Source organism: Vipera ursinii, assembly GCF_947247035.1.
Source record: "Vipera ursinii genome assembly, chromosome: 1".
Taxonomy (NCBI): Eukaryota; Metazoa; Chordata; class Lepidosauria; order Squamata; family Viperidae; genus Vipera; species Vipera ursinii.
The window spans coordinates 67,915,286-67,942,068 of record NC_139512.1 but is presented as its reverse complement, the minus strand read 5'-3'; the positions used below and the strand labels follow the sequence as shown (position 1 = coordinate 67,942,068).

Genomic DNA, 26,783 nt, shown 5'->3' with positions numbered 1-26,783 from the left:
GTTTAATGTTAATGCTGCAACAGAGGAAGTCTGTTCTTTTCCCCTTCTCCCCTTCACTTTTTCCTCCTTTTTCCTCCCCACTGAGTCCTTCTATTTGGTTTTGTATTTTTGTATTTTATTCTATAATCTAATAAAATATTACAAACAGTAGAAAAAAGTAAAAAAGTGCCAGTTTTAATTTTTTCAGTGGCTGTTCCTTTGCTGAATCACTTTCCCTTTGCACTGACAAATGTATGATGAATTTATCCATGTTTATTAATCTGCACCACTACCGGCTAGTTCAGGGGTCTTCAAACTTGACACTTTTAAGACTTGTGGACTTCACCTCCCACAATTCCTCAGCCCTCATGGCTGGTTGAGGGATTCTGGGAGTTGGTCCACAGGTTTTAAAGTTGCTAAGTTTGTAGATTCCTGAGCTAGCTGATCAGCCCTTCTTCCTCTCTCTCTTCTGAGCTCTTCCACTGTGTAGTAAGAATACACCTCTCCCCCTCAATCACTTCCCTGTACCCTTAAAGACACAGGAATCAAGTGCAAAGCAAGAAACACAAGCTCCATTTTTTTTCTCTTTAAGCTGCCTCAGGTGTGTCACGTGCCACAATGTTGCAATTCAAGACAGAAAGGCTCCAGCAATTGTGAAAAGCTTTAGCTTTAAATTAAGCCAGTTTACCTTCAAAGAAAACTTTCTAAAAGCCACAGACAGACTCAATTAAAGCGGATAAAACTAATTACATTTGTTTAAAGGAATTAAACCTTTCCTGTTGTCCTTTTTCCCATTCCTCCACCCAAACCATGTTCTTTTATAGCCTCTCCTCTCTTCCTCTCCCCCCCTTTTTCTTCAGTTCACCTCCAGCTTTGAGCTGTTTCTGGAAGCGCCAATCAGCTGGAGCCAGTCAGCTGGAGCCCTGCCAGCTCCTGTGGCTTTTGCCAGCCCAGACAGTCCTTCAGCTACAGCTGCCTCTCCCTCTCCCTCAGGCTTGGCCCACTTAGGCTCATTCCCCTCCCCTGCTACACTTGGCTAGCAGTTGTGTACCACCTGCCATGTGGCAAAGTACCACAGGTGGTACGTGTACCACTGGTTGAAAAGCCCTGGCATATACACAACTCTTATTTTGACTTTTATGGTCATCTTTCACAGAAGCCCCTGGAAGGGCAGATCATCCTACATCTGTCATTCTGACCATTTCAGGAGTGTGGAGAACATCCAAGGTTTTTTTTTTACGTAGCTACAACTGGATCCAGCTTCTCCTCTTCCACCCTCCTCTTTTTTTCAAGCAGAACTAAATCCTTTGTCTAAGTGTGCTATACCTCAGCTTTATTAAGCACACAGTCTGTTCCCATTGTCCTTCTTTCACCTGCCCCAAAGGCCAGAAGGGTGTTTACATTGCTTCAATCCTCCTCTTACAATAATGTTCTAAGGATGTTGAAAGCCGTTTTGCAACATAATACAGGTCACCCTTGCTTACCGACTGCCTTGTTTGGCAATAAAATACATTTATATAGCAGGCCAGAGTGAGGACTTTGAGATGAGCAGCCATATAAACTGAGATCATAAATAAATTACTTAGGAAACACGATTCATTTCCATAACGCGTGCTCTCTCTTCCTATCAAACACCGAAAATACCAGGATAGACATCTTAGCTACAGAGATTAGGGAAACCCATGATCAAGTTTCCCCTAAATCATGGACATAAAAAGATGACCTTGAGCCTTTCCTTCTAATCCACCCCATAAGATACAGTAGTTGCTGTGACAATGAAAATGAAGGAAGACTATATATACACTGAATTTAGAAGACTAGAGAGATTAAATTGTAATGAATTAAAATCCACACAAGTATCAGACTGCATTTTCATATGGAAGGATGTAGAAATTCCTATATTGGATAGCAAATCTGCTAACCTTGTACCGGATTACCAAAACCTAGCCCTCCACCCTAAAATGTTCAATATATTAAATCTGTTCTCGGGTCTAAGCTCTCTTTTTCCTGATTCTCTGACCTTTTGTCTCTGCAAACTGCAGAATGGGCCAAACCTATGGAAGACTCAGCATAAAAATACAATCACTGACTGGATACTCTGACTTCCTTCATATCTATGTGGCAGCACTCTAGCCTCAAATTAAACAAGATGATTACTTCAAAAGGCTAAGGAAAAGAGGGAGGGAACTACGGTATGTTTCTGGAATTCAGAGAGGGGTGTGGTCATGAATCATGTTTTTAAACACCTTATTGTCTCCTTCAGTCAGGAGACTGTCAGTTGTAGGTTCTATCACTGTTTCCCATTCCCAGCTCCTGGAGTGAATTATATGCTACTGATACTACCATGGGAGCAAATTACAGTTCATTTGAGGTAAGAAAATCTTTTTAGAGATTTGCTTTTGTCTCTACTGTTTTAGAGACGTTATATAATATATTTATGCTTTTTTCCCATTGAAAAGTCAGATAGAAAAAAAAGAAATCCCTACATACACAATACAGAACAATAGAGTTGGAAGGGACTTTGGAGATCATCTAATCCAACCTCCTGCTCAAGCAGGACTCCCTATAGTATTCCAGACAAATGGCTGTCGACCAAGCAATATTAATGGGAAAAATTTGGTACTTATATGTAAGTAAGTACTTGTAAAATATCAAAGGAGTATTTGAAATTAGTGTTTTAAATACATGTATCTTGGTTTTTCTTTAGGGAGTGGTCAACCATCGAGAAGAGCCAGAAAAGGTATGTACAAAATGGATGACTGCTGAGTTGAAAATATTTTGCAGTTATTCTCATTTAATTTGAGAGAAAAATGCTTTGGAAAAAGGGAAATTTCTTTGAAAGGCATGGATTTTTGTGTTTATACAGAGCAGGGTTTTTCAACCTTTTCACTCATTGTACCACTTTTAGGATATGGCAATATCCAAGTACCACCAGTTGCCTAGCAAGGTGTCAAAAACTTGATGACCAAAAAAGGAAAAAAGTGATGAAGTACAGGTGGTCCTCGACTTACAACAGTTCAGTTAGTGACTGTTCAAAGTTACAATGGCACTGAAAAAAGTGCCCCACAAGCCACAGCCAAGCAAGACACCTGCCTGCCTGCCTGGTGGTGCTCTTCCTCCTGTCCGAGGTTTTCATTGTTGTGAGCATTTCTGTTGAGGATTGGCAGCAGGGGTGGTGTGGTGTGGTGGTTTTTATTTCCCCCCCTCTGCTGGGTGGTTACAGCAGGTTTTGGTCACTTCACATGACCCTGGGACACTGTGACCATCATAAAAGTTAAGATAGGCAAGAAAATGGTAAGTGAGCACCTGTCCAGCCTAGACGAGTTCAAATCACCAGGACCAGATGGATTACACCCCAAGGTTCTGAAGGAACTGGCAGACGTGATCTCAGAACCACTGAACTATATTTTTCAAAGTTCCTGGAGCACTGGGGAACTAGCAGAGGACTGGAAGAGAGCTGATGTAGTTCCCATCTTCAAAAAAGGGAAAAAAAGAGATCCAGGAAACTACAGACCTATCAGCCTGACCTCAATACCTGGGAAGATTCTGGAAAAGATAATCAAACAACAAATCAGCGAACACCTTGATGTGAACAAAATTATCACTAAAAGCCAACATGGGTTTGTCAAAAACAGATCGTGCCAGACAAATCTTATTGCATTCTTTGACCAAGTGACAAAACTAGTGGACCAGAGGAATGCTGTAGATTTAATTTACTTGGATTTCAGTAAGGCATTTTATAAAGTAGATCACAACCTACTACTTGATAAGATAGAAAAATGTGGGTTAGATAGCATCACCACCAGATGGATTCGTAGATGGCTGACAGGCCATACTCAGCATGTGGTCCTCAATGGAACTGCATCTACATGGAAGGAAGTGTGTAGTGGGGTGCCCCAGGGCTCTGTTCTGGGCCCAGTGCTCTTCAACATCTTCATCAACGATTTGGATGAGGGGATAGATGGGGAACTCATCAAATTTGCAGATGACACCAAGCTGGCAGGAATAGCCAGTACTCCAGAAGATAGGCTTAAGATACAGGAGGATCTGGACAGACTCGAACACTGGGCACTATCTAACAAAATGAAATTCAATGGTGAAAAAAGTAAGGTTCTGCATTTAGGCAGGAAAAATCAAATACACAGGTATAGTATAGGTGGTACCTTGCTCAATAGTAGTAACTGTGAGAGGGATCTCGGAGTCCTAGTGGACAATCACTTAAATATGAGCCAGCAGTGTGCTGCAGCTGCCAAAAAAGCCAACACAGTGCTAGGCTGCATTAACAGGGGAATAGAATCAAGATCACGTGAAGTACTAATACCACTTTACAATGCCACAAAGAAGAGGGAGCCAAGCTATTCTCCAAAGCACCTGAAAGCAGGACAAGAAGCAATGGATGGAAACTAGTCAAGGAGAGAAGCAACCTGGAACTAAGGAGAAACTTCCTGACAGTTAGAACAATTAACCAGTGGAACAACCTGCCTCCAGAAGTGGTGAATGCTCCAACACTGGAAGTTTTTAAGAAGAGACTGAATAGCCATTTGTCTGAAATGGTATAGGGTTTCCTGCCTTAGCAGGGGGTTGGACTAGATGACCTCCAAGGTCCCTTCCAACTTATTATTATTAAATATGAATCAGTTGCCAAGCATCTGAATGTAAATCACAAGACCCTGGAGATGCTGCAACATTCCAGCTGATCGGTGCTTCTTCTGGCTCAGCAGAAGCACCAGGATCAGTGCCGCTTTCCAGCTGATTGGTGCTTCTTCATGGCTTAGCAGAAGCACCAGGATCAGCACCAAGCTCCAACTGGAGCTTAGCGCTGATCCTGGCGCTTCCACTGAGCCCTGACAGCCCTGCAGCTCCAGCCATCTCTCACTCAGGCTTGTGTGGTGCTGCCACCAGTTCATCTCATTCCCCTCCCCTGCTACCACTTTTCTAGGATGGTCGCGTACCACCTGCCAGGTGCCAATGTACCATAGGTGGTACCCGTACCACTGGTTGAAAAGCCCTGATATAGAGGACAGTGGGTCCTGTGGATGTGACCTATCTTTCACTGAACAATTGACATCCATTAAAGCTCAAGGCTAGAAGTTGTGAAGAAACTCCTCCCTCTGATCTTCTTCAGATCAGGAAGCACACATAGGCAGGAAGAGAACAGAGTGGCACAGAACCATGAAATTCAGAAACAGCAGTAAAAGCAGCAGCTATAACAAAATCACAACAATAGTAAGATTATTTTGAAATTTCTACCAATCTTTCGAAATTCTCAGGTGCTCTAAAGTAGGTAGAGTTGAAATTTTTAGTCCCATTTTTTGGTTAGCAGTTCAGGAGAATACAGTAGATGGGTGAATAGGGTCTCGTAACCCTTTCAGGTCATGAGCCACTAGCCCAAAGTAGGCTGATTTATAAATTATTACTGTTTATAGCAGTAGCATATGTCTTACAACAGGGGTCCCTGACCCCCGGTCTATGGCCCAGTGCTGGGCCGCAGCCCATTTGAAACTAGACCAAGGAAGTGGTGGGTGAGTGCATGTACATCCCCTCTTTCCCCTGCCACTGCCATTGTTGCCGCCTCTGCCAGTCCATCGACCTGGAAAGGTTGGAGACTGCTGCCTTACAAGCTCCTTTCTTCTTTTTATTTCATTTTTCTTTTATTTAGAGGTGATTTTCATCCCCCTCTTTATATACTTTTTCTCATTCTCTTATTCTTGGCTTATTCCATGGACATATCTTTGAGGCACAATGTACGCTTCATTGTATTTATGCACATATCCCACCTCTTTGCCTCTCCATTTTCAGATAAAGGGTTTGGTGCACAGGTGCAGAATGTGGTGCAGAACTGTATAGATGATGCCCGAACTGTTTTGAAATCTTGAGATACACCTTTGAAAATATATCCAGTCAAATTTACCGTTATTATAGGGAGAAAAACATTTACATAGTTTTATATAAATAGCACATACCGTGGACCGAAATAGCAATAAAGTAATAAAACCATTAAAGCAGAGGTCCCCAACCTTTTGGGCACCAGGGATCGATTCCGTGTAGAGAGGTTTTTCCGTGGACTGGTGGGTGCATGGTTTTGTATGCTGCCTGCCTCTCGTGAATGGAGCTTTGCTTGTTTATGCAGTTGCTGGCATGCCAGGGCCCAGTACTGGTCCACGGACCCTGCATTAAAGAATAAGAAGAACATAGGCAAGTTTTGTTAGCATGTTGTGTTGGTCAGTTAACACGAATATGTGTTATCTAATTCTTCATCCTCCTTCCATTTTCAGTAACTTCATTTGATAGTGTCATTTTGCTTTATGTGGACAGTAAATATCAGTGCCTACTATTTGTAAGAATCTGCCATATTTGACATATCTGACATACTGAAATTCACAAGTGTCCATACTTCCAAATTCCAATTAGCACTAACTCTGTGCTCACCTGCAATGTTAAACCATAACAGAGTGGCACATTGCCACTCAGTCACCCAGATGGAGTGAAGAGACAGCAAGCACACTCAAGTGCACTGCAGTATTCTGTGTTTCTATTAGAGTGCCAAGTACTTAATTTTTATCTTTTCTGCTTGTTTCCCTTGAAAGTCAGAATTTTATGTCCTTGACTTATTCATTATTCATTGACTTATTTTGCTTTGTCCATGTTGGAGTTTTTGCTGGTGCCAGCTGAAAGCACCTGCTACATGGTCATATATTGAATTAAACAACTGGTTAATAGTTCTCCCATTTAATTTTGCTTGAACCATCATTTCATTTCCTAATGGGATTTTGCAAAGCAGCTAAACTGGAAATTCATAGAGGTTGTGTCTTACAGTCCCAGGCTATAATTCCCAGGCTTAAATACCCAACATGATATTTGAGGGCATGATCCTCAACATATCTGGCAATGAACATTTCCCTTTGAATTAAACGTTAGATGCACCCAGGATTGCATCACAGACTTTTATATCTGTATATACATTCCCTATGACATGCTAGGAAAATTATATTTGTTGAATGTTGTTCTGTCACAAAGCTGTTTAAAAACAGAGAAAAGTCATTTCCACATATATAATTGATACAGATTTACAGGCTTTGTTTTGTCACCCTTGGCGCTGCTGTAAGATGTTATAAATGTTATAAATGTTTGGATATAAATTTATTTACTATGGAAATCTCATTGGAATAAATAGAGCAATACAACTTTGTCTTCTGCTTCCAAGCAAGCTCTGGATCATATATTGCATGCTGATAAATTTAGCTTCTTGAGAAAATGTACTTTCTTGGCACTGCCCAACAAACCGTTTCTGTATCTTTCACTTCAGAAGATTATTTTGGGGGAATATACTTTTTTTTCAGTTTAATGAACCTGGTCATGACTTTCATAAATTTGTAGTCTAATTAGATGATAATGAAGTTTCCCGTTTAAATCCTTTTCCAGACTGTCATTCCATTTGACTTGGCACCTTTGTTTTGTTATTTGATGAGTCAAGGTCATGATTTGCATTCAGCAAGAAGAGAAAATAGAGGCATATACAAGCTGTGGTTAAAAAAAAAAGCACATGTGACAAACATAATAAACAGTGTGTGTCTTCTATATTATAACTGTGGCCATCATCTTGACTTTTTTATCACATCCTGTGGATATCTCTGAGAGAAGATGTAATGACATTGATTGCACTTATTTATTTTTCTGTTCATTTCTTTGTAATAGCCATTCTATCTTGAGATGATGGCAGTTGCAGACAGAAACATACAGGGAACACCAGATTAGAAAGACTGGTGAATTTTATATGTGCTGATTGAATCTCTTCAATTTGCTTTATGTCTAGCTTGCTGGTTATATAATTAATTCCACTCCTTTTTAAATTTCAATCTGTAGTATAAGGCATGCTGTTTTCCTTTTTATACTTTTAATTACCGGATTTTAAAGCTGAATTAATGTTAGTGAATGCCCTTTTTCAATCTGTTGTTTTCCAGAGGATGAGGTTGGTTGGTTAAAATAAGTTGATAATTGTTTTAATTTCCTCATTTTATAATATGGTTTTAAATTTTCAACAGATGGTAATGTGTTTTCTGAAACCAGAAGCAGATAATCCTCCTCTTTTAGCATTAAGCATTATTGAAGTAAATTAAACAAATATTTTCATTTCTTAATCTTGGACTTAACTTTGATTACATTATAGCAAGTAACATGTAGCTGAAATATAATAGCCAAAAAGTCATCATTCTCATTTTCATTTTAAATCTTCTATTTTCCCCATTTCTTTGGGATATCATTTACCCCATTGGCAACATATAGGATCTTTTAGGGTGATTACTGTGGCAAAATTACAATAGCATGGACAGATTTTACATTAGAGGCTGGATGATGTAATGAAGAGACCCCAGACAGGAAATAGTTTTGGTCTTTCAAACTGGATTTTTGATAAATGTTGTACTTGATGTAAAATAACCATAACAGAAGGGTGGACAATATGTTGTTAAATCACTGTGAGTGGTGTGCTCTAGTGTTTTAAACAAAATAAATTACATATAGGCTAGTCTAAACTGTTTTGCTATTTGTTGATTTGGTTTGGGAGACTATAAATAGCTTTGATATATTCTCTGAGCAGTTTCTGTAAATTTTTTGAAGTATTCTTTCTCTTACTGAGTTCATACACATTAAGCCATGGCACAGTTTATTCAAGTTTGTTTTAGTCTTACTAATCATTACCACTTATTGTACGGTTTTAGTGTTACCACCCAATATGGCTTATAAACCATGCCTTAACATGATGGAAGTATTTATCTACTTGTAGTTTAATCAACAAAGCACTGTTACGCAAATCATGGGTTAGAGCAGGGGTGTCAAACTTGCAATGTCACGTGATGTGTCATGACGTATTGTTACTTTTTCCCATTGCCGGCAATGGGGTGGGTGTGGTTTCGCCATGACGCATCTGACCCACAGGCTGGCAGTTTGACATCCCTGGGTTAGAGTAATGTATGTGCCAGGTCATTTTGTGAGTAGTTGAAATAGAAGGGCAGAAATTTTAATTACTATTTTTCTCTTTTTTTAAAACAAAAAACTGTAATATTTGAATAATAAAATTACCTTAACCAATAACCACTGAATTACTGATTAATGGTTTATTTACTTCCAGATTCAGTGGCAAGGAGCATGTCCAAAAACCATTTTGTTATGTTTGATCTCTACCATGCTCTTGTCTCCATATTTTGTTTCCTTCCATCTCTTTGTGGGAAGAATTTACTCCACTACGTACTTGATTGTTCAGTCACCAAAAGTCTCTCTTCCTCCTGGCACATTTAGTACTATTGGTAGCCATACATAAGCAATGTGATACAACTTGACATAGAAGCTGATTCATACAGTAATTTTCATATATTTGGCTTTCCCCACGAGTCGGTTGGGGAATGCTAAGTTCACCTTGTGAGTTCAGAATGGAATCATTTGATGTGATGTCTCATCATATCCTGGTCCAGCCCCAGTTTCCTAATATTCAGGATGTGTTTTGTTATAATCACTACCATACTGATTTCACAAGACCAGGGCACTTGGCCAGGCTTGGTACTGCATAGCAAGTTCGTCAAATTAACCTCTAGCCCACAGCATGGCAAACAATTTATTTTGTACAGATTGCTTTGCATACTTCAATCCTAGGGAAATCAGAATAGAACTGTGGCTGTTTTGCATCTGTAGGGGTTAGCATTTGTCCTGGAAATATTGCCATTTTTGTTTTAATAGTTGTTGCTGTGGGTTTGCTGCTGGCAGAATTATTTTTGGGCTCATAGATCAATGATATTTCAAAATGAGCAATTAATGTCCCTGATTTGGGGATGATGAAGAATTCCATATACATGTTCATATTAAACAGACCATTGGAAAAGCAGGAGAAAGGATATCTCCTTGTATATAAGATGATCGTAACTGATGAAACTATTTGCTGATCATTGTTATGCACAAACACCTAAAGAGATAGTTGGCATTCTGGTGTAAATACTATGTGAATGCTGGGTGTGGTCATATGCACACTCTCTTTTGCATGTGAGGACCACTCTCTGATGGTTTCTATTATGTACCACTACCAAGAATATCTAATAATATTCATATTTATATGTCTCCCTCTAGTCCAACTCCATGTCTGGGTCTTTTGGCTGAATGTTCAAATTGCAGTTTTGCTAGTAGTTTTCTCTGTTTTTGGGGGGAGGGGTTTTTTGGATAGAAATCCCATTACTGCATATCTCAAGCAGATACAATTTGATGACGTGCAGGCATCTTCATGGAGGCTGTGGGATGCAAGTTACAAAATATGTTTTATGATGTCATAAGGGAAACACTGCCCCTCAAGTCTTTTTGTGTACCCATAAAACAAGTTTAAGGAGAGACAGAGCTTATACCATGAAATTACATCACTTTTAGGAAAATTGTTAAGATGCCTGGCTCTTACCCCAGGCATTAGGGGACAATTGCGACTGAGAACTCTTTCGGTTATTCTGCTATCTTCCTTCATCACCATTATGTCTTTTATATGTATATATTGTACATATTTTGTGTTATATAGTGTGTGGAGGGGAGTTGATTATTTTTTTAAAATGCTCTACTACACTAACCAGAATCACATTATTTGAACTGGGCAGCCTTATAAACCTTGTTAACAAAGAAATAATAACTATCTTGCTATTATTGTATTTAGGGACAGATGGCAATGTTACCAATGGAAAAAGTAATATATAATAGCAATAGCTCATTAGGAGATTTTTCCGGATGTAAATGCAATCCTAATAATCTCAGCAAGATGAACCCCCTTATCAAACAATACATTATTTTAATCAGGGACATTCAGCTGCAAGCAATTTTGAAATATAATCCTGCTGGTCTGCTATGTTCATGGACAGGAAAATGCATCTTCAACGCAGTGAAGACTTAAGAAGGTGGCCTGTGTGCTTATTGGATGGATTTTAGCTCACCCCTTCCCTACTTAGCACGGTGCTGAAGAGTTGGCAGCACAAGCCACACAAGGAGTCTGAAAGGCAGAGCATAGAACATAGGGAAATGCTAGCAATTGGTTCCCTTTTATTTTAGTGAAATGGGGACAGGGATAATGATTTAGACTTGCTGGGGCAGCAGGACCAGGCACTCTGCTACTGATCTGCTTGAGGAATTCTTGGCCAGAAAGGCTGAGTGCTGATTGGCTAGTGGTTCTCTGCGAACTGTGTCTGACAAATGAAAAGGGCCTGTGCTTATGCCATCTACACACCCAAATAAATATAAAAACAGTCCAAGCAGCCTGGATCAATCTTAGAAACATTTTCAATGTATTGCTCTGACACAGATTTTATAGGGTCTTAGCTTACCTGGAGAGGGCATGCAGCAACTCCTTAAACTCCCCCACATATTGAAATGCGATCTTTGAAAAGGATACCTTTGGCTTAATACATTATTGAGGAGTGCCTCTTGTCTAGTGTTATGCACTTGGGAAGACTTTTACCCCTCTAAACCTGAAGCCTACGTATTGTTTCTTCTCTGTCCCATTCATAGTTCTCCGTATCTCCAAATCTAATCACAACAGTGCTGATGTTTATGTGTTGTTATTTTATTAACAGAGGGAAGAAACTCCATTCAGACTCCTTACAGTTCGAATAATGAGAGCCAGAAATATACAGAAGGCAGACATACGTAAGTATCTCTGTGGTTCCTGGAACCCCCATAACTCTAGATAAACCATTTCCTGTCAGTGCACAGTACACATAAATTACATTGATAAGGATACCTAAACTTTATGGAGGAAAGCAGAAAACACAATTCATAGTATAATTTCTTTATAGCTGCCACATAATATTCAGTAGTTGTAATGAGCAACTCTTTTTTCTGTTGAAGGCAGTGTTCAGTCACAAGTAATTTATTGAAGATGCAAGAGGGTAAGAGAAGGGAGCAAATCCCTTCTCTCTAAAACTATCACCTTGTGCTATAATCATTTGGTCTAGGAATCACTCACATTAAATGACCAGAAGCCATGATCTTGCTTTCTCTATGGTGTTCACTTTATGCTTCTCTCATACCACTTACAAGTCCTCTCTGTCACCTTCTTAGTTATGGAAAGCCTTTTTAAAATAAATTCTTGATTGATTTCTTTCAAATCAGACTCCATAATCTACAAGTTGTTTATGCAGTTTAGTGCATGTATGGGGAAGAGCTACACAAAACAGCATAGGTCAGGCAGAATATAGTGGGGTAGGGAATCAAAGCAAAGGATAATTGCTTTCAGAAAGTATATCTATATTGAGTTTGCTGATTGTGGAAAATGCAAGCACTGGGGACATAGGTGTAGATCCATTTCTGCTTCAAAGGCTTGCACTGGGGACAGGACAGTTGGGTTGGACATTCTGTAGAATAGATGGAAAGATATCTTGGAGAGTCAATCCTTACTCATATTTTGAAAGTTCCTTTGTACTGAATTGTTGTTTGCTTTGTATTTTGAGTTTTCATGCTGTGTTACCTGCTCAGAACTCACTATTGCAATTTGGTTAGCCATCTAAATAAGTGAATAAACTTGGATGCCTGATCTATAACAACCCCATTTTAAAATGAAATACAATACCAAATGAAAGTATATTAATCACAGAATTAGTTATTGGCACAAGCTAAAAGAACTGACTAATTATTTTAAACAAACTGAAAATGGAAGTTGAATGAAAGTAGTATTTTCTCTTCCAATGTTTGTTACTGTTATGGACTTGAGTAAACTGAACTGACAATAGAGTCAGCAGAATACAGAATAAACAGAGTTGGAAGGGATCTTGGAAGTGATCTAGTGCAACCTCCTGCCCAAGGAGAAGAGCCTATACCAGGGGTGTCAAACTGCTGGCCTGCGGGCTGGATGCATCACTCAGAAGCCGTTCCCACCCCCGCTCCAGCAAGGGGAAAAAAGTCGTGATACGTCGTGACAAGTCATGTGACGTGACGAGTTTGACACCCCTAGCCTATACCATTCTGGACAAATGACTGTCCAATCTCTTAAAAACCTCCAGTGTTGGAGCCCTCAAAGTTCTGGAGGCAAGTTGTTCCACTGAGTAATTATTCTCACTGTCAGGAAATTTCTCCTTAGTTCTAGGTTGATTCTCTCTTTGATAAGTTTCCACCAAGCCCTTAGGTGGTTTGGAGAATAGGTTGTCCCCTTCTTTGTGACAGCCTTTCAATAAACATCCTCACATGCAAATTATTTAGATTACACAGATTTAATGAGTACCTGGTTGAGGAAAGCTTTTAGGACTACATCTAGTGAGTCTTGGCAAGACAAGTAAATACAGAAAACTGTAATGCCCACAAGCCTCCTAGTAAGACGAGTTACAGCATTTGTAGATTTTTAGGGAACAATAGAACCTCAAGTCAATGCATAAGCCAAGGAGTGAAAGATTTGAAGCAGATCAAGGGAAAAAACATGGCAAAGTTATGGAATTCATTTCCACAAGTTACAGTTACTGTATGGCCATCCCTTTTAGAAGGAGCATGGGAAATTCATCATCAGTAAGTCTACAAATGGCTCCAAAATTTAGAGATAGAATGTGTCTAAATACCAGTTGTTAGAAAATATGAATGCTGGGCTACAGAAGCTGATGGAGATGGCAGAGGTGGCTAAATTGACTGTTTTGATTAAAGAAAAGAATACAAGTACCTTCGTTTTTACAGGGAATAATATGAATGCTGCAGGAGATGCTATTCTCAGGCCCTACTTGTGGATATAAAGCAGCATATTTTGTCAGGGTGATGCTACTTATTGCAACTTATTCTATCTTCTGATTATTAGACAACAACTACTATAATCCTGCAACTAGGCAGGATTAAAAACAGATTATCTAGCTGCTTATATTTACATTTCATATACATAACTGGTAAACATGGGTTATTTGATGAAAGATTTCTGGCCTTTTTGATTTCTGGCCCAGATATTTCTGGTGTGGAATGAGATATGAAGGGCTGCTCCTGCTGCTCCTCTTTCAGTAGCTACAGCAAATATTATCTGAATATGCAAAAGTCGACTCTGGGCAGTATTACTTTCATTAAGATGTCAGACTCTGAAGAGGCTTAAGACAATATACTTATGAGGAAACCCATGGCCCTGTTTATACTACATGCTTCAAGAAGATAGGGGAGAAAAGCCTGTGTTATGCAGATATGAATAACATAAATCATTCTCTATTTATGGCCATTTTGTTTTCATTTTCTCATACGTCCAGTGGAAGGTGCAAAGGGAGAACAGAGGAGGATGGTAACTCCCCAGACCTTGGCCGTTATGACACTGGTTCCAGCTATAGTAATTCGCTGAGGTTCCACCCCCCCCAAAGGGAGGAAAATTCAAAAACAAAAAACAAAAAAGGAGGGGGAGAAAGTGTAGCTACAGAATTAAAATATAGCCAAACAAATCAAACATCTCAGTTTGTGTTGTCCGCACATGAAAGTGAATGAATTGACTGAAGGAAAAGATCACTAGGTTGGTTGTTCCATGAGAAAAAGTTACTGAGGAATAATAGGCAAGGGACAAAACCCAAAAACTATGTATTTACTTTTTTAATGAGAAAAGAGACAAATTCACAAAATCCAAATTCTAGCAGAAAGACAAATTTCTTTCACATCATGACTTCCCTTGGACCTTCTATCTATCTTCTGGAAGGTCCCAAATAGTCAGAAGATACAATATATTCTGAAATCCACTGCCTTCCTCAAAATATTACAAATGGTATTGAACAATTGTATAATTTAATCCATTGCTGGACACTGAGAAATCAATCGTGCTATATTATAGCCATTATGTAATAATATCTATACTGTCCTTCAGTAACAGTTTGTAAGATGTTTTTTACATTAAAAATACGTGAGTGTGCATACTCTACTCTGGTGAATTACATTAGTTAGTGTTTGAGTGGGTATTATTGATTTGCTGCTCAGAGTTGCCCTGTGGCAAGATGGGTGACCAATAAATTTCTCTCTCTCATCTCTCATCTATCTATATCTAATAATGCCCAAACTAGGTTTTTGTTTTCTCCCTTCCGTGGTCCTCCTTTTCCAAGTGAAAGGATGATATTATACATCAGCATATGCTCTCTACATGGGGCTACCCTTGAAGACCACTCGGAGGCTCCAACTGGTACAGAATGCAGTCGCGAGAGTTGTATTGGGAGTTTCCCGACACTCCCATGTCACACCTTTGCCCCGCGAGCTGCATTGGCTTTCAGTTGTCTTCCGGGTGAGGTTCAAGGTGTTAGTAATGACCTACAAAGCCCTACATGGCATGGGTCCGGAATACCTTGGGGAGCACCTGCGGCCGGCGTCAACTTCCCTCCGCCCAGTACGCTCCCACAGAGAGGGCCTCCTCAGGGTGCCACCGGTCAAAGAATGCCAACTGGTGGCCCCCAGGGGGAGGGCGTTCTCTGTGGGTGCACCGGATTTATGGAACCATCTTCCGGTCGAGCTCTGGATGGTGCCCGATCTCCGCTCCTTCCGGCGCGATCTTAAAACCCATTTCTTTGAACAAGCTGGCCTGGCCTGATGGGATGGGGTGGGATTTTTATAAACGGATTTTAATTTTTAATCTGTATTAATTTATTATGGGCACTGTTTAATTACTTTTTAATAATTTTTAATTTTTGTATCTTGTTTTTTATGTATTGCCCTGTTCACCGCCCTGAGTCCTTCGGGAGAAGGGCGGTATATAAATTAAATTAATAATAATAATAATAATAATAATAATAATAATAATAATAATAATAATAATAATAATAATATGGTCATAGCACTTGGCAGAGTGAGAGAGCTGCCTAACTATCTCAAGCAGTAGATATTGGAGAGAGGGAAGAATTGGAAGGCAGACATGTGGGTGCCATGTATGCTGCTACGAGCTCCCTAGGTAATCCTATCGTGTCTGTAGATGTTTCATTTTGAATTGTATCAAGCTCAAAACTTTGCAAACATATCCTATCAAAACAGTGCTTTGAATTGGGGAAGCAGATCTGGAATCATGGCCTCTCAAGCTTGAGACACTTCAAAGTTCTTGAAACAACATGCAGGATTGCAATTTGTTACTCACGCAGGACACTGCAATTTTTTTTAGCTTAAAACAGTTTGGAAAGATGTACTGCACATCCCCAGTTATCCCATTCTTCTCAAATATGGACAAATTATGCTGAAATAAAATTTAATTGTCACCCTTGCATCATTGTTAGACGTCTTGGTTGGGCTTTGGCTACTGTGTTTGCTAAGATTAACTGTGAGGAGGGAGGTGGAGAGAGGAAAACCTTTTACCGGGCTTAACCTATCACTGCTAAACAAAATATAGCCAATAGAAATTGAATTACCGATTAATTCTAATGATTTAGGGTGATGAGTTTGCAAAGGGAGATTTTGTGGCAGTGTGCAGAGAGGCTTGACTATTTTGAACTACTTCATCGTGACTTCATTCATTTGAAAAGTGCACCACTCCTTCTTTTTAACTTAGCTGCTAATGCAAGCAAGGAGATAGCAATTTGCTGAGCTTGAGTAATTACTCTTCCTGGTGTGGTATTGCAAACTAAATTAGTGCAGGGGCTGGACTATAGGGGTCATGCCTGATGGGCTGGTTTGATCTTATGCTTGAAGAAACCAGAACTATTGTCTTCTGTTGTAATGACTGTGATATGGAAACTAGATGTACTGCAGTTGAATCAATAAACATTTAATAAGTCTTCTGTCGCCCCACAGACTTTCTGTTCTCCCTTCATCTGAATTTGTAGAAAACATTTTCTACACTCATGCCTTCTGCAGTTTATGACTGACTGTTATACACATAATACAATTCATGTTCTAATTCACAGGTGTCAAACTTATGATGTCACATGACATGTCGTGACATATCACGACTTTTTCCCCCATTGCTGGCAATGGGGTGGGTGCGGTTTTGGCGTGACACATCCAGCCCATGGGCTGGCAGTTTGACACCCCTGTAAATTGTTTTGGTTTTAAAGGATTGCCTGTCACAATTTTTCATTCTTATTCTATAGTTACAGAATCTGATTGCTATGTATCTCTTTCACTACCAACTGCTTCAAGTGAAATAGTTAAGACTGAAACTGTTCCCAATTCAAAAAATCCCGAGTGGAATCAAGCTTTCACCTATAGGATCGACAGCCGTGTAAAGGTAAGATTATGTATTCTTCTTTTTGCCATAAATATGAACATTTGGACAGGTTTTACTCTCTCTCTCTCTCTCAGACCAATTTTTCTAGTGTGAAAAATTAGATGAAAACATCTAATGAAGATGGAAGCATTGATGAACAGTGGTAAAATGTTATTAAGTTTGGGGAGATTCCCCAAAATTTGCAGAAGTACAAAATTCTTTAACAAGAGAAAATCCTGTTTAAAATCCCTGTCCCAAATCCTAGCATGAATTATATAATGGCTGAACATGAGATGGTTATCAATTATTGCGATGGAACAGAGGTTAAGATACTGTGTAATATGTTTGTAGGAGAAAACCTGTGTAAATCTGTGGTGGCAACAAAATCAAGTCTGATAGCACTTTTTCTGACTAACAAAGTTTATTAAAAAGCATAAGCTTTTATGAGCTTCTGATATGTAGCATGTTTGAGGATCTATGGATAAACACAACTAGTAATAAATAAATTATTACTCTTTGCTGATAGTTTTAATTGCTACAAATTTAACAAATGATATTTGTTAGTCAAAAAATGCTGCCAGACTCCTTCTGATACAGTATTTAATATGTTTGGGGATATTTTGGCATAATACCAAATTTGGTAATATGTATAACAGAGGAATGGATGGTGAAGATTATAGAATTTGCTGAGCTTGCCAAATTGACTTCTTTGATTAGAGAAAAACAATTATCTATGTAAAGTTTTGACTGTCGGAAAAGGACTTAGGGACATTTGGTGTAAAAGAAAAAAATGAACATGATTTATGATTTTGATGATTAGACAGGATAGATTATAGAAAAAAGATAAATCACGATGTAAATTTAGAGAAAGCGATAAATTTATAATTATACTTATACTACAGTCAAGAAAATCAGAAGCCACTTCTTTGTATCTTTTTCTTTTTTTTCTTTCTTGCACTTTTAGCATTCTTTTTGATTTATCTTTGAATCTTTGTTTTAAAACTTTTAATAAAATTATTTTTACAAGGAATAAACACAAGAATATGATTTCTACTCAGTAGTGGGATTCAAATATATAAACGACCGGTTCTCTGTGTGGATGCCATTCCGGAAGTCCATTCTGGGCCTGGGCAACAAAAAATTAGCTACCGGTTCTGCCAAAGTGGTGCGAACCGGATGAATCCCACTACTGGTTCTACTCCTGCTTTAGTCATGAAAGCCAGCTGGGTGTCTTTGGGCCAGTTGCTCTCTCTCTCAGCCCAATGCATCTCACAGATTGTTGTTGTGAGGCAAATAGGAGGAAGTAGTATTAGGTATATTCGCTGCCTTGAATTATTTATAAAATATAACACAGGTGGGATAAAAATAAATAAATTAAAATAAATTAAATAATTGGATCTAGACTTGAAGCAGGCACGAGACATCCAACAGAGAGAGACTAGGATGGAGTACAGATCAATTTGTATGCAGTTAATCTGGATTACTGATTATTAATACACAGAGAGAAACTGTCATGGCCCTGTGTACCATTTCTGCAATGCTCAGCTAAATAATTGAAATTCTTATTTGCTCATTATTATAATTTCTAGATGTCTGCAATAATTTCACCTGGAATGACAGGGCAAGCCTTGGGTAGCATTTGAATAGGAGGCCTTCAGGGAGTGCTAGTGTTGGACGTTGGAATGGGAAGTCAAATAAACATCTCCAAAGAAGGCGGAGGAAAATCAGTTATGCATTATTTATAAAATCCCTTGAGTTGAACTTGACTTAAAGGAGACCTCTTTCTGATTTCAAGCTCCATCTCAGTTACACTATTAAGAAGATGATTTATAAAATTTAATCCAGATAATACAACTGGATAAAGCAATATACACGCATCATTCCAAATATCTGCCAAATAATAATGAAACCATCACCATCCTCCTCACCACCTTGAACTACTTGGTTGGGCTGGGCAGCCATAGAAATTGAATAAATAAATTGAATAAATAAATAAATACATCTTCATTGTCATCCCTTCCAAGAGGCTTGCAAAGATTACAAGTAAATATTCTGAAGGGTAGTGAGTTCATAGGTAGATTAAGGTCCTTGCAGCCCTACGCTGTTCTTGGTGTAGACTACTGGGTAAATTCATTTTTTTATACATCAAATTTAGAAACCACAAATCTCTCTCACAGAGTGATTCCTTATGATGTATTGATTCTTAAAGCAGACAAATCAGTCACCAAAGTTGTTTTGTAGGGGATAAAAAACCCCAGTATGTGATAATATGTGTGTCAAAGAATATATATTGCTAGCTAATTTGTGCTGGTACTTAGCATGTATATTTAATTTGTGTTGTGTCAAATGAGTAAATTTAAGCAATATTTTATGATTGCAGAGAATCAGTATTTGTTTTCTGTCCAGGCCTTACATAGGTAATGATCCAAAATTTCAGTAAATAATAGGTGTTATTACACAGCTGGTTTGATATTTAGGCTGATTGTAACATTCTTGTCTTGTACATTAATGTTCTTGATATACAAGACAAGAAATTGATGGTGAGAATGTAATGCCACTGCACGTTTTTTAACATTGGCTATGAATGGATATAAAAGAAATTCTTGCAAGTAGAGGGTTTGAGGATCATTTAGCTGATGAATTAGAAAAGAATTTTAGGCTGAATTGGGAAAAAAAACATGTAGTGCCTTTGACTTTAAGATTATGTTCAATCAGATTCTACTATCACTGCCTTTGATTTTTATCATTGAACTGTATTTGCTTTAGTTTTTATAGAATTTTGTATTAAGGTGTCAGAAGAAAGGATTTTGTCATGCAAGGCTTAGAGAATGTATCAGAAATCTAGAGAAAATTTTACTGATTGTAACTAGGACCAGAGCTATTTAGGGATAGGATACCAGTTATTGTTGAGCTCCAATTCTCGTCAACTTTGCTCAGTATAGGCCAGGGCTTTTCAACCTTTTCACTCATTGTACCACTTTTAGGATATGACAACATCCAAGTACCACCAGTCGCCCAGCAAGGTGTCAAAAACTTGATGACCAAAAAAAAAAAGTGATGAAGTACAGGTAGTGCTCGACTTACAACAGTTTGCTGAGTGACTGTTTGAAGTTACAATGGCACTGAAAAAAGTGCCCCCCAAGCCACAGCCGAGCAAGACACCTGCCTGCCTGCCCAGTGGCGCTCTTCCTTCTGTCTGAGGTTTTCATTGTTGTGAGCATTTCTGTTGAGGATTGGCAGTGGGGGTGGGGTGGGGTGTGTTTGGTTTATTCCCCCCATCTGCTGGGTGGTTGCAGCAGGTTTTGGTCACTTCACATGACCCTGGGACACTGTGACTGTCATAAATATGAATCAGTTGCCAAGCATCTGTATGTAAATCACAAGACCCTGGAGATGCTGCAACATTCCAGCTGATCGGCACTTCTTCTGGGCTCAGCAGAAGTGCCAGGATCAGTGCCGAGCTCCAGCTGAAGCCTGGCGCTGATCCTGGCACTTCCGCTGAGCCCTGACAGTCCCGAAGCAGCACTGTTCTTGGCACTTTCACTCAGCCCTGAAGCTCCAGCCATCTCTCGCTCAGGCTTATGCAGTGTTGCCACCGGTTCAGCTCATTCCTCTCCCCTGCTGCCACTTTTCTAGGATGGTTGCGTACGACCTGCCGGGTGCCAATGTGCCACAGGTGGTACCCATACCACTGGTTGAAAAGCCCTGGTATAGGCAATAGTAAAGGAGGATGGAAGTTGCAACTGAACATCTGGAGAGGCATATGTTATTTATCTTCAGATTTATTTTAAGGATGAGTAATATATTTTCTTCCAAGTGATTTTATATATTTTATTTTTGTACCTGAATCAGTGGTATAATGCAGATTTCAATTTGTATCTCTCTTTTGGAGGTTTCTTTGAACTCATTCTATAGGCTTCAACATAGAGTATAATTGTTCATTTTTTACTAAAATTGTATTAAATAATAATCTATTATCATTAGAATACTCTGCACCTGAAGCTCTGTGATGAAGATAAATATACCAAAGACGATCATCTTTACACAGTTCTCTTTGATGTTGGAAAACTCCGTACAGGAAAAATTTCTCGTGTGAACTTCAAATTAAATCCTGAAGTAAGTGGGGAAATGGTGTTAAAAATATAAAATGAAACAAATACAGGCAGTCCTCAACTTACAACAGTTTGTTTAGTGAACGTTCAAAGTTACAACAGCATTGAAAAATGTGACATGACAATTTTTCATAGTTATGACCTTTGCAGCATCCCCATAATTACATGGTCAAATTTCAGATGCTTGGCAACTTTTTCATATTTATGACCTTTGCTGTGTCCCAGGATCATGTGATCACCTTTTGAGATCTTCTGACAAGCAAATGGGGAAGCCAGATTCACTTAACAACCAGATTACTAACTTATCAACTGCAGTGATTTACTTAACAAGTGTGTTTTAAGAACAAATATAACTGCAGATTTTGTTGCAAATCTTAATCAAATTGTTCCTTCCTTAACCCAAAAGGTTAAGATTAAGTATGATAGAACTGATGTAGAAATTGTAATATTTTCAGATGATAAACTAAGCCACAGTTTACTAACCATGATTTAATGAGTTAACTGCAATTTATTCAATTCTCACAATATGATAAGTCAGATAAATCACTTTATGATTCATACACAACAAATTGACAAAATTATATATATATATATATATTAGGAATTGAATTGAACACTTTATTTGCCCAAGTGTGATTAGACACATAAGGAATATGTCTCTTGGTGTCACTTGCACTTAGCACTTAATGTACTTGCAAGGCAACAGACAAAATAATAATAATACCAATAAAAAGGAGGAAGTAAAAAGGGACGCGGTGGCTCAGTGGGTTAGGACGCTGAGCTTGTCGATCAGAAGTTCAGCAGTTTGGCGGGTCAAATCCCGCGTAACAGAGTGAGCGCCTGTTACTCGTCCCAGCTTCTGCCAACCTAGCAGTTCGAAAGCACGTAAAAATGCAAGTAGAAAAATAGGGACCACTACGGTGGGAAGGTAACAGCGTTCCGTGCGCCTTTGGTGTCTAGTCATGCTGGCCACATGACCACGGAGACGTCCTCGGACAAGCGCTGGCTCTTCGGCTTTGAAACGGAGATGAGCACCGGCCCCTAGAGTCGGAAACGAAGAGCACGCATGTGCGGGGGAACCTTTACCTTTACCTTTAAAAAAAGATTATAAAAGGAATAAATAATACTACAGCCATACTCTATGTTAGATAGATAGAACCATGAGAATTAGGTATTCAGAGTGATGGCATGAGGGGGAAAAAACCTGTCCCTGTGTCTAGTTGTCTTAGCATGCAATATCCTATAGCACCATCCCAAGGGAAGAGCTGAAACAGTTTGTGTCCAGGATGCAAGGGGCCTGAAGTTATCTTCTCAGCTGGCCTTCTGACCTGCACAATATACAAAAAAAAGTCTTACTACAGCCAAATGGTGCTGGCAAAGATATCAAAATAGAAAATGGTAATTTTAAAGACTTAAAATGCTTATCTAATGATAATGGAGGAAAAAAAGGGAAGAAATACAAATCCTTGGCACCATATGGGCCATACATGGGAGGTGAGAGGATTAGCAAAATGTGGCAATAAGTGTATTGCCAAGTGCCAGACAACTGGTTCTTTGAGGACCTAAAGAGGATAAACATAGCAGTAAGTAGGGCTTTTTTTCTCATAGAACACTCAGAACGGAGTTCTGGTACCTTTTTTGGATAGAACCTCATAGGGTAGTCAAGGAGGGTTGTATGACATGTGTGAGTTCCAGCACCTTTTTCTTTTACAAAAAAAGCACTGGCAGTAAGTAAGGAGATTTTAAACTTTTATTATCAACTGTAACAGACAGGTTTAACCAGAAACAGAAAAGCGTAATATACTAAGCAAGATCACAACAAACCTCCCTTCAGCTTTTGGAAGCCCCAGTGAAACAATAGTGGAGAGACTCCAATGTGGCCAAGGCACAGAGTGTCCAAGGCTAGTTCTGTGTCAAAGGTCACACCTCAAAGGGCAATACCAGGATCTTATTGAAACCAGATACCAAAACTTCATGAATTTGTTTGCATGGTACCAAGATTGCCAGACCTGACTTTGGCTAGATGGTGCATCTGTTTCTCATTCAAACTTACAGAACTCTGGAATGTAAACAAGAGCCTGGGAACTATACACAGATAAACCAGTGCCAACCTAAATAATCTCGAGGTCCTCCTACCGCTGTGTGAAAATTCCTCCCTTTTCTTTATCAAGCAAGAGTGAAAAGCAAGCAATGTCAGAATGAATACTAAACTTCTAGAATCTTCTTAATATGAAGAAGAAATCAAAAGATATCACTGCACTCTCAGAAGTACAATAGCCTCCCGTAATGCCATTATAATAAATTAATATTATTTGGAAAAGGAAAATTGTTTTTCATTGAGAATCTTTCTTTTTCCTACTTTTTTATAGACAGAAGAAGAGCTGGAAGTTGAATTCAAGTTGCAAAGCATGTGAGTACAACCTTTAAAGCTATATGTAGTAAAACTCTTAGAAGCTGTAAGGCGCTATAGAGAAATTATAATGACTAGAAAAACTAATTGGTATGCATAGGTTCATCATTCTGCATAAAGGATAGAGAAATTTCTGTAATCTAGTAAATCAAGGGTCCCCAACCCCTGGTCTGTGGACTGGCACTGGTCCTTGGCATACCAGCAACTGGGCCGTGCAAACAAGTGAATTTGCTGGATGCAGGCAGCACACGAAACCATGCCCCCTCTGGTTTGCGGAAAAATCTTTTTGCGCAGAACCGGTCCTTGGTGCCCAAAAGGTTGGGGGCCTCTGTAGTAAATTATCCTGTCAATCTCTCAAAAGGCATGCTATAACACCTAGCAACTGAAATCATGCTACATAGAGGAACAGCCTTTTGATGCATGGTGCTTTAATTAGGAAGTGCACAAGCAAACAGACTTCTCAGGCAGACACAGACAACAAACACGGTCAAGAGAAAATGCAAAAGAAACTGACTCTAGAAATATAGTTAAACATCAGTGTAGAACGGAAGTTGTGTACCATGAAAATTATGACCAAGGAAACCCAAGTCAGTTGCTTGTGCCAAATGAATGTGCAGAGGTTATAGGTAGCGCAATATACAGATAACTAGACAGTAAGGAGTAGAGAATCGAAGACAGCTGATGCATGGACTAAAAATCAGTTACATGATTCCAAAAGTTGTGTCTGAATAAACTTTTAGAAATTCAATGTACAGTTAATTATACAATTAATTAGGTGATTATGTGCAGCTTCCTTGACATATGTACTTTCATACTTTTGTGTTGTGCAAAATTCTGGACTTGGAGAACGTCAGTAAAAAAATTTAAAAAGGCTTTGCATGCATTAGTCAACCAATGAACAAAAGAGTACTTAATTGGTTTCATTGCTGGGTGAGGGAACAAGAGAATAAAGAGGAAGTGTCCTCAAAGGCAATATTGTAGCTGTACTCCTTTCTTTGGGTGGACAACCTCTTTGCTAGTAATTACTGACATGGTCTGTGAATCAACTGATAGCTGAACTCACCTCAATTCACTTTCGATTCAGTAGATTATTTTTCACATCTAAAAATAACTAGGAAACCAGAAAATAATTCTTGTTTCTCCAAGTTCTTTTTCAAATTTGAAAAAAAAATGTATTCCTGACACATCACTAAAAGAGTTACTGGCCAAGTATCATATGCTATATTCACATGCTACTCCTAAAGCTCCTCCCCATTTCCATAGCACTGGCTCCAAATCATACTACTTCCTTTCAGTTAAATCTTAACTCATGGCAATGGCAATGGAAGCAATGATTATTCCTTCATACATTTGGAACAATCCAATGGCAAGAACAAGAAGTCAGAAGATCTATCTGATCTTGGTGCACCTTGAAAAAGTTAAGTTGGGTTGGACTTGATTAATGTTTGGATGGGAAACAACCATGAAACCCCAGACTTGAAGACCATCCAAACCTGGAAGTTGGAAAAACATCCCAGAAGAAAGCAGTGGAAAATTACTTCCACATTGTTGTCAAGAAAACAACATGAATATGTCTACACAATCACCAGGAATCAAGATTGTCTTGAAGGAAACATTATAAAATCAATAGGGACCTTAGGAAATTACCAGTCACAAAGCACATAAAAAACACAGCAACATGAAAAACTCTTTGGTGTTTGGCTTTCCAGCATTTTTCACATCTCCAGTGAATACTTATTATTTTGTGTGTGTCTGGAAACTTTCTCAGTTAGAATCGTTTTGTGTGGTTTGTAAGCTAAGTATTAACAAGTGGAAAATTCATGTTTTGAACTTGGTAAACATGAATGTGACAATACCACTCAAGCTAATGGACTGGTTCTAACCACATGGAGCAGCAATTCTCAGGATAGACATCCGTAGATGAATCAAGAGGCTCCATGTATAGATCAGCCCTTGCAGGCAATGAGTGAGAAGGTAAGTTATATTTTTATTTCAATTGTTCTCTAGTGTGCTTTGGTTTTGACATATTCATATGTTGAATTTCATGAATAACAATACTTGATGCTCTTTCTGTTTTCATAGGGTTCAAAGACCACGTAACAGACCTGTTGTTAGAGCTGTAAGAAATCGTGAGGCTCCTACTGATGGCATTCTTGCATTAGGTTCTCGTTGGATGAATTGGTTGCGTAATATTGATATTCCTAAACCTCCTGGATTTTAAGAGATGAAAGGAGCTGAGATTAAAGGCCTTCTTTTGGATCCTGGAAAACACAATGGTATATTATATTGCTTGCATGTAAAAATACTGTTTAAGGCATATCTAAACAGGAAGGTGCCCTGCTGACATATTATTTACTAACACTTTTTACCTGATGATTTATTCATTTATTTAATTTCTATGGCTGCTACCCATCTCAATCCAACTAATTGGGTAGTGAACAATATCACAACAATTAAAACCATAAAACACAAAAACACTTACAAATAATACATAGAGGCAACCAAGACTTATAACAATTATTAGGAGCCCTGGTGGCACAGTAATTAGAATGCAGTGTGGCAGGCTAACTCTGCCCACAGCCTGGAATTTGACCCTGACAGGGCTCAGGGTTGACTCAGCTTTCCATCTTTCTGAGGTTGGTAAAATGAGGACCCAGATTGTTGGGGGCAATATGCTAACATTATAAACAGCCCAAAGAATGCTGTAAAGCACTATGGAGTGTATATACTTCTAAGTGCTATTTCTATTACACGAACAGTGCAACCAGGTAATGGGCCCCTCAAAATTTCAGGACTCACATAGCTAGATTTTTACAAAGGTTAACAGGGTCAGGACCATCTTGAGCTTCAGCGGAAGAATGTTTCATAGGGCAGGAGCTACTGCTGAGAAAGTATGCCTCCTGGTCCTGCTAGCCAGTGCTCCTTGGCTGACAGGGCCTGCAGCATCCCCAATCTTCTAGACTAGACTAAATTCGATGGGTAGAAATTATTGGGAAGAGATTTCCCCTTAGGCAAACTGGTCCCAAACCATGTAGGGCTTCACAGTAACAACTAGCACCTTGACTTTCACACATACCTATAGTAGTGGTATTGCATGTGTTATATAACTGGCATCATTAACTATTTGCGAAGCCACATTTCGCATCAACTG

General features: G+C 39.0%; 1 protein-coding gene across 1 annotated transcript in view; it reads left to right on the top strand.

Annotated features, from left to right (window-relative positions):
* Positions 1 to 2,323: 2,323 nt before the first annotated feature.
* LOC310632453 (cytosolic phospholipase A2 epsilon-like) overlaps positions 2,324 to 26,783 on the top strand; it is a gene marked incomplete at both ends in the record, with an annotated part of 57,724 nt that continues 33,264 nt past the window's right edge. The window contains 6 exons of the mRNA XM_083349674.1: positions 2,324 to 2,350; positions 2,687 to 2,719; positions 11,568 to 11,640; positions 16,995 to 17,131; positions 21,095 to 21,226; positions 23,592 to 23,632. Of these exons, the coding sequence (XP_083205800.1) occupies positions 2,324 to 2,350; positions 2,687 to 2,719; positions 11,568 to 11,640; positions 16,995 to 17,131; positions 21,095 to 21,226; positions 23,592 to 23,632 (443 nt within the window). The remainder of the gene's footprint in view (positions 2,351 to 2,686; positions 2,720 to 11,567; positions 11,641 to 16,994; positions 17,132 to 21,094; positions 21,227 to 23,591; positions 23,633 to 26,783) is intronic.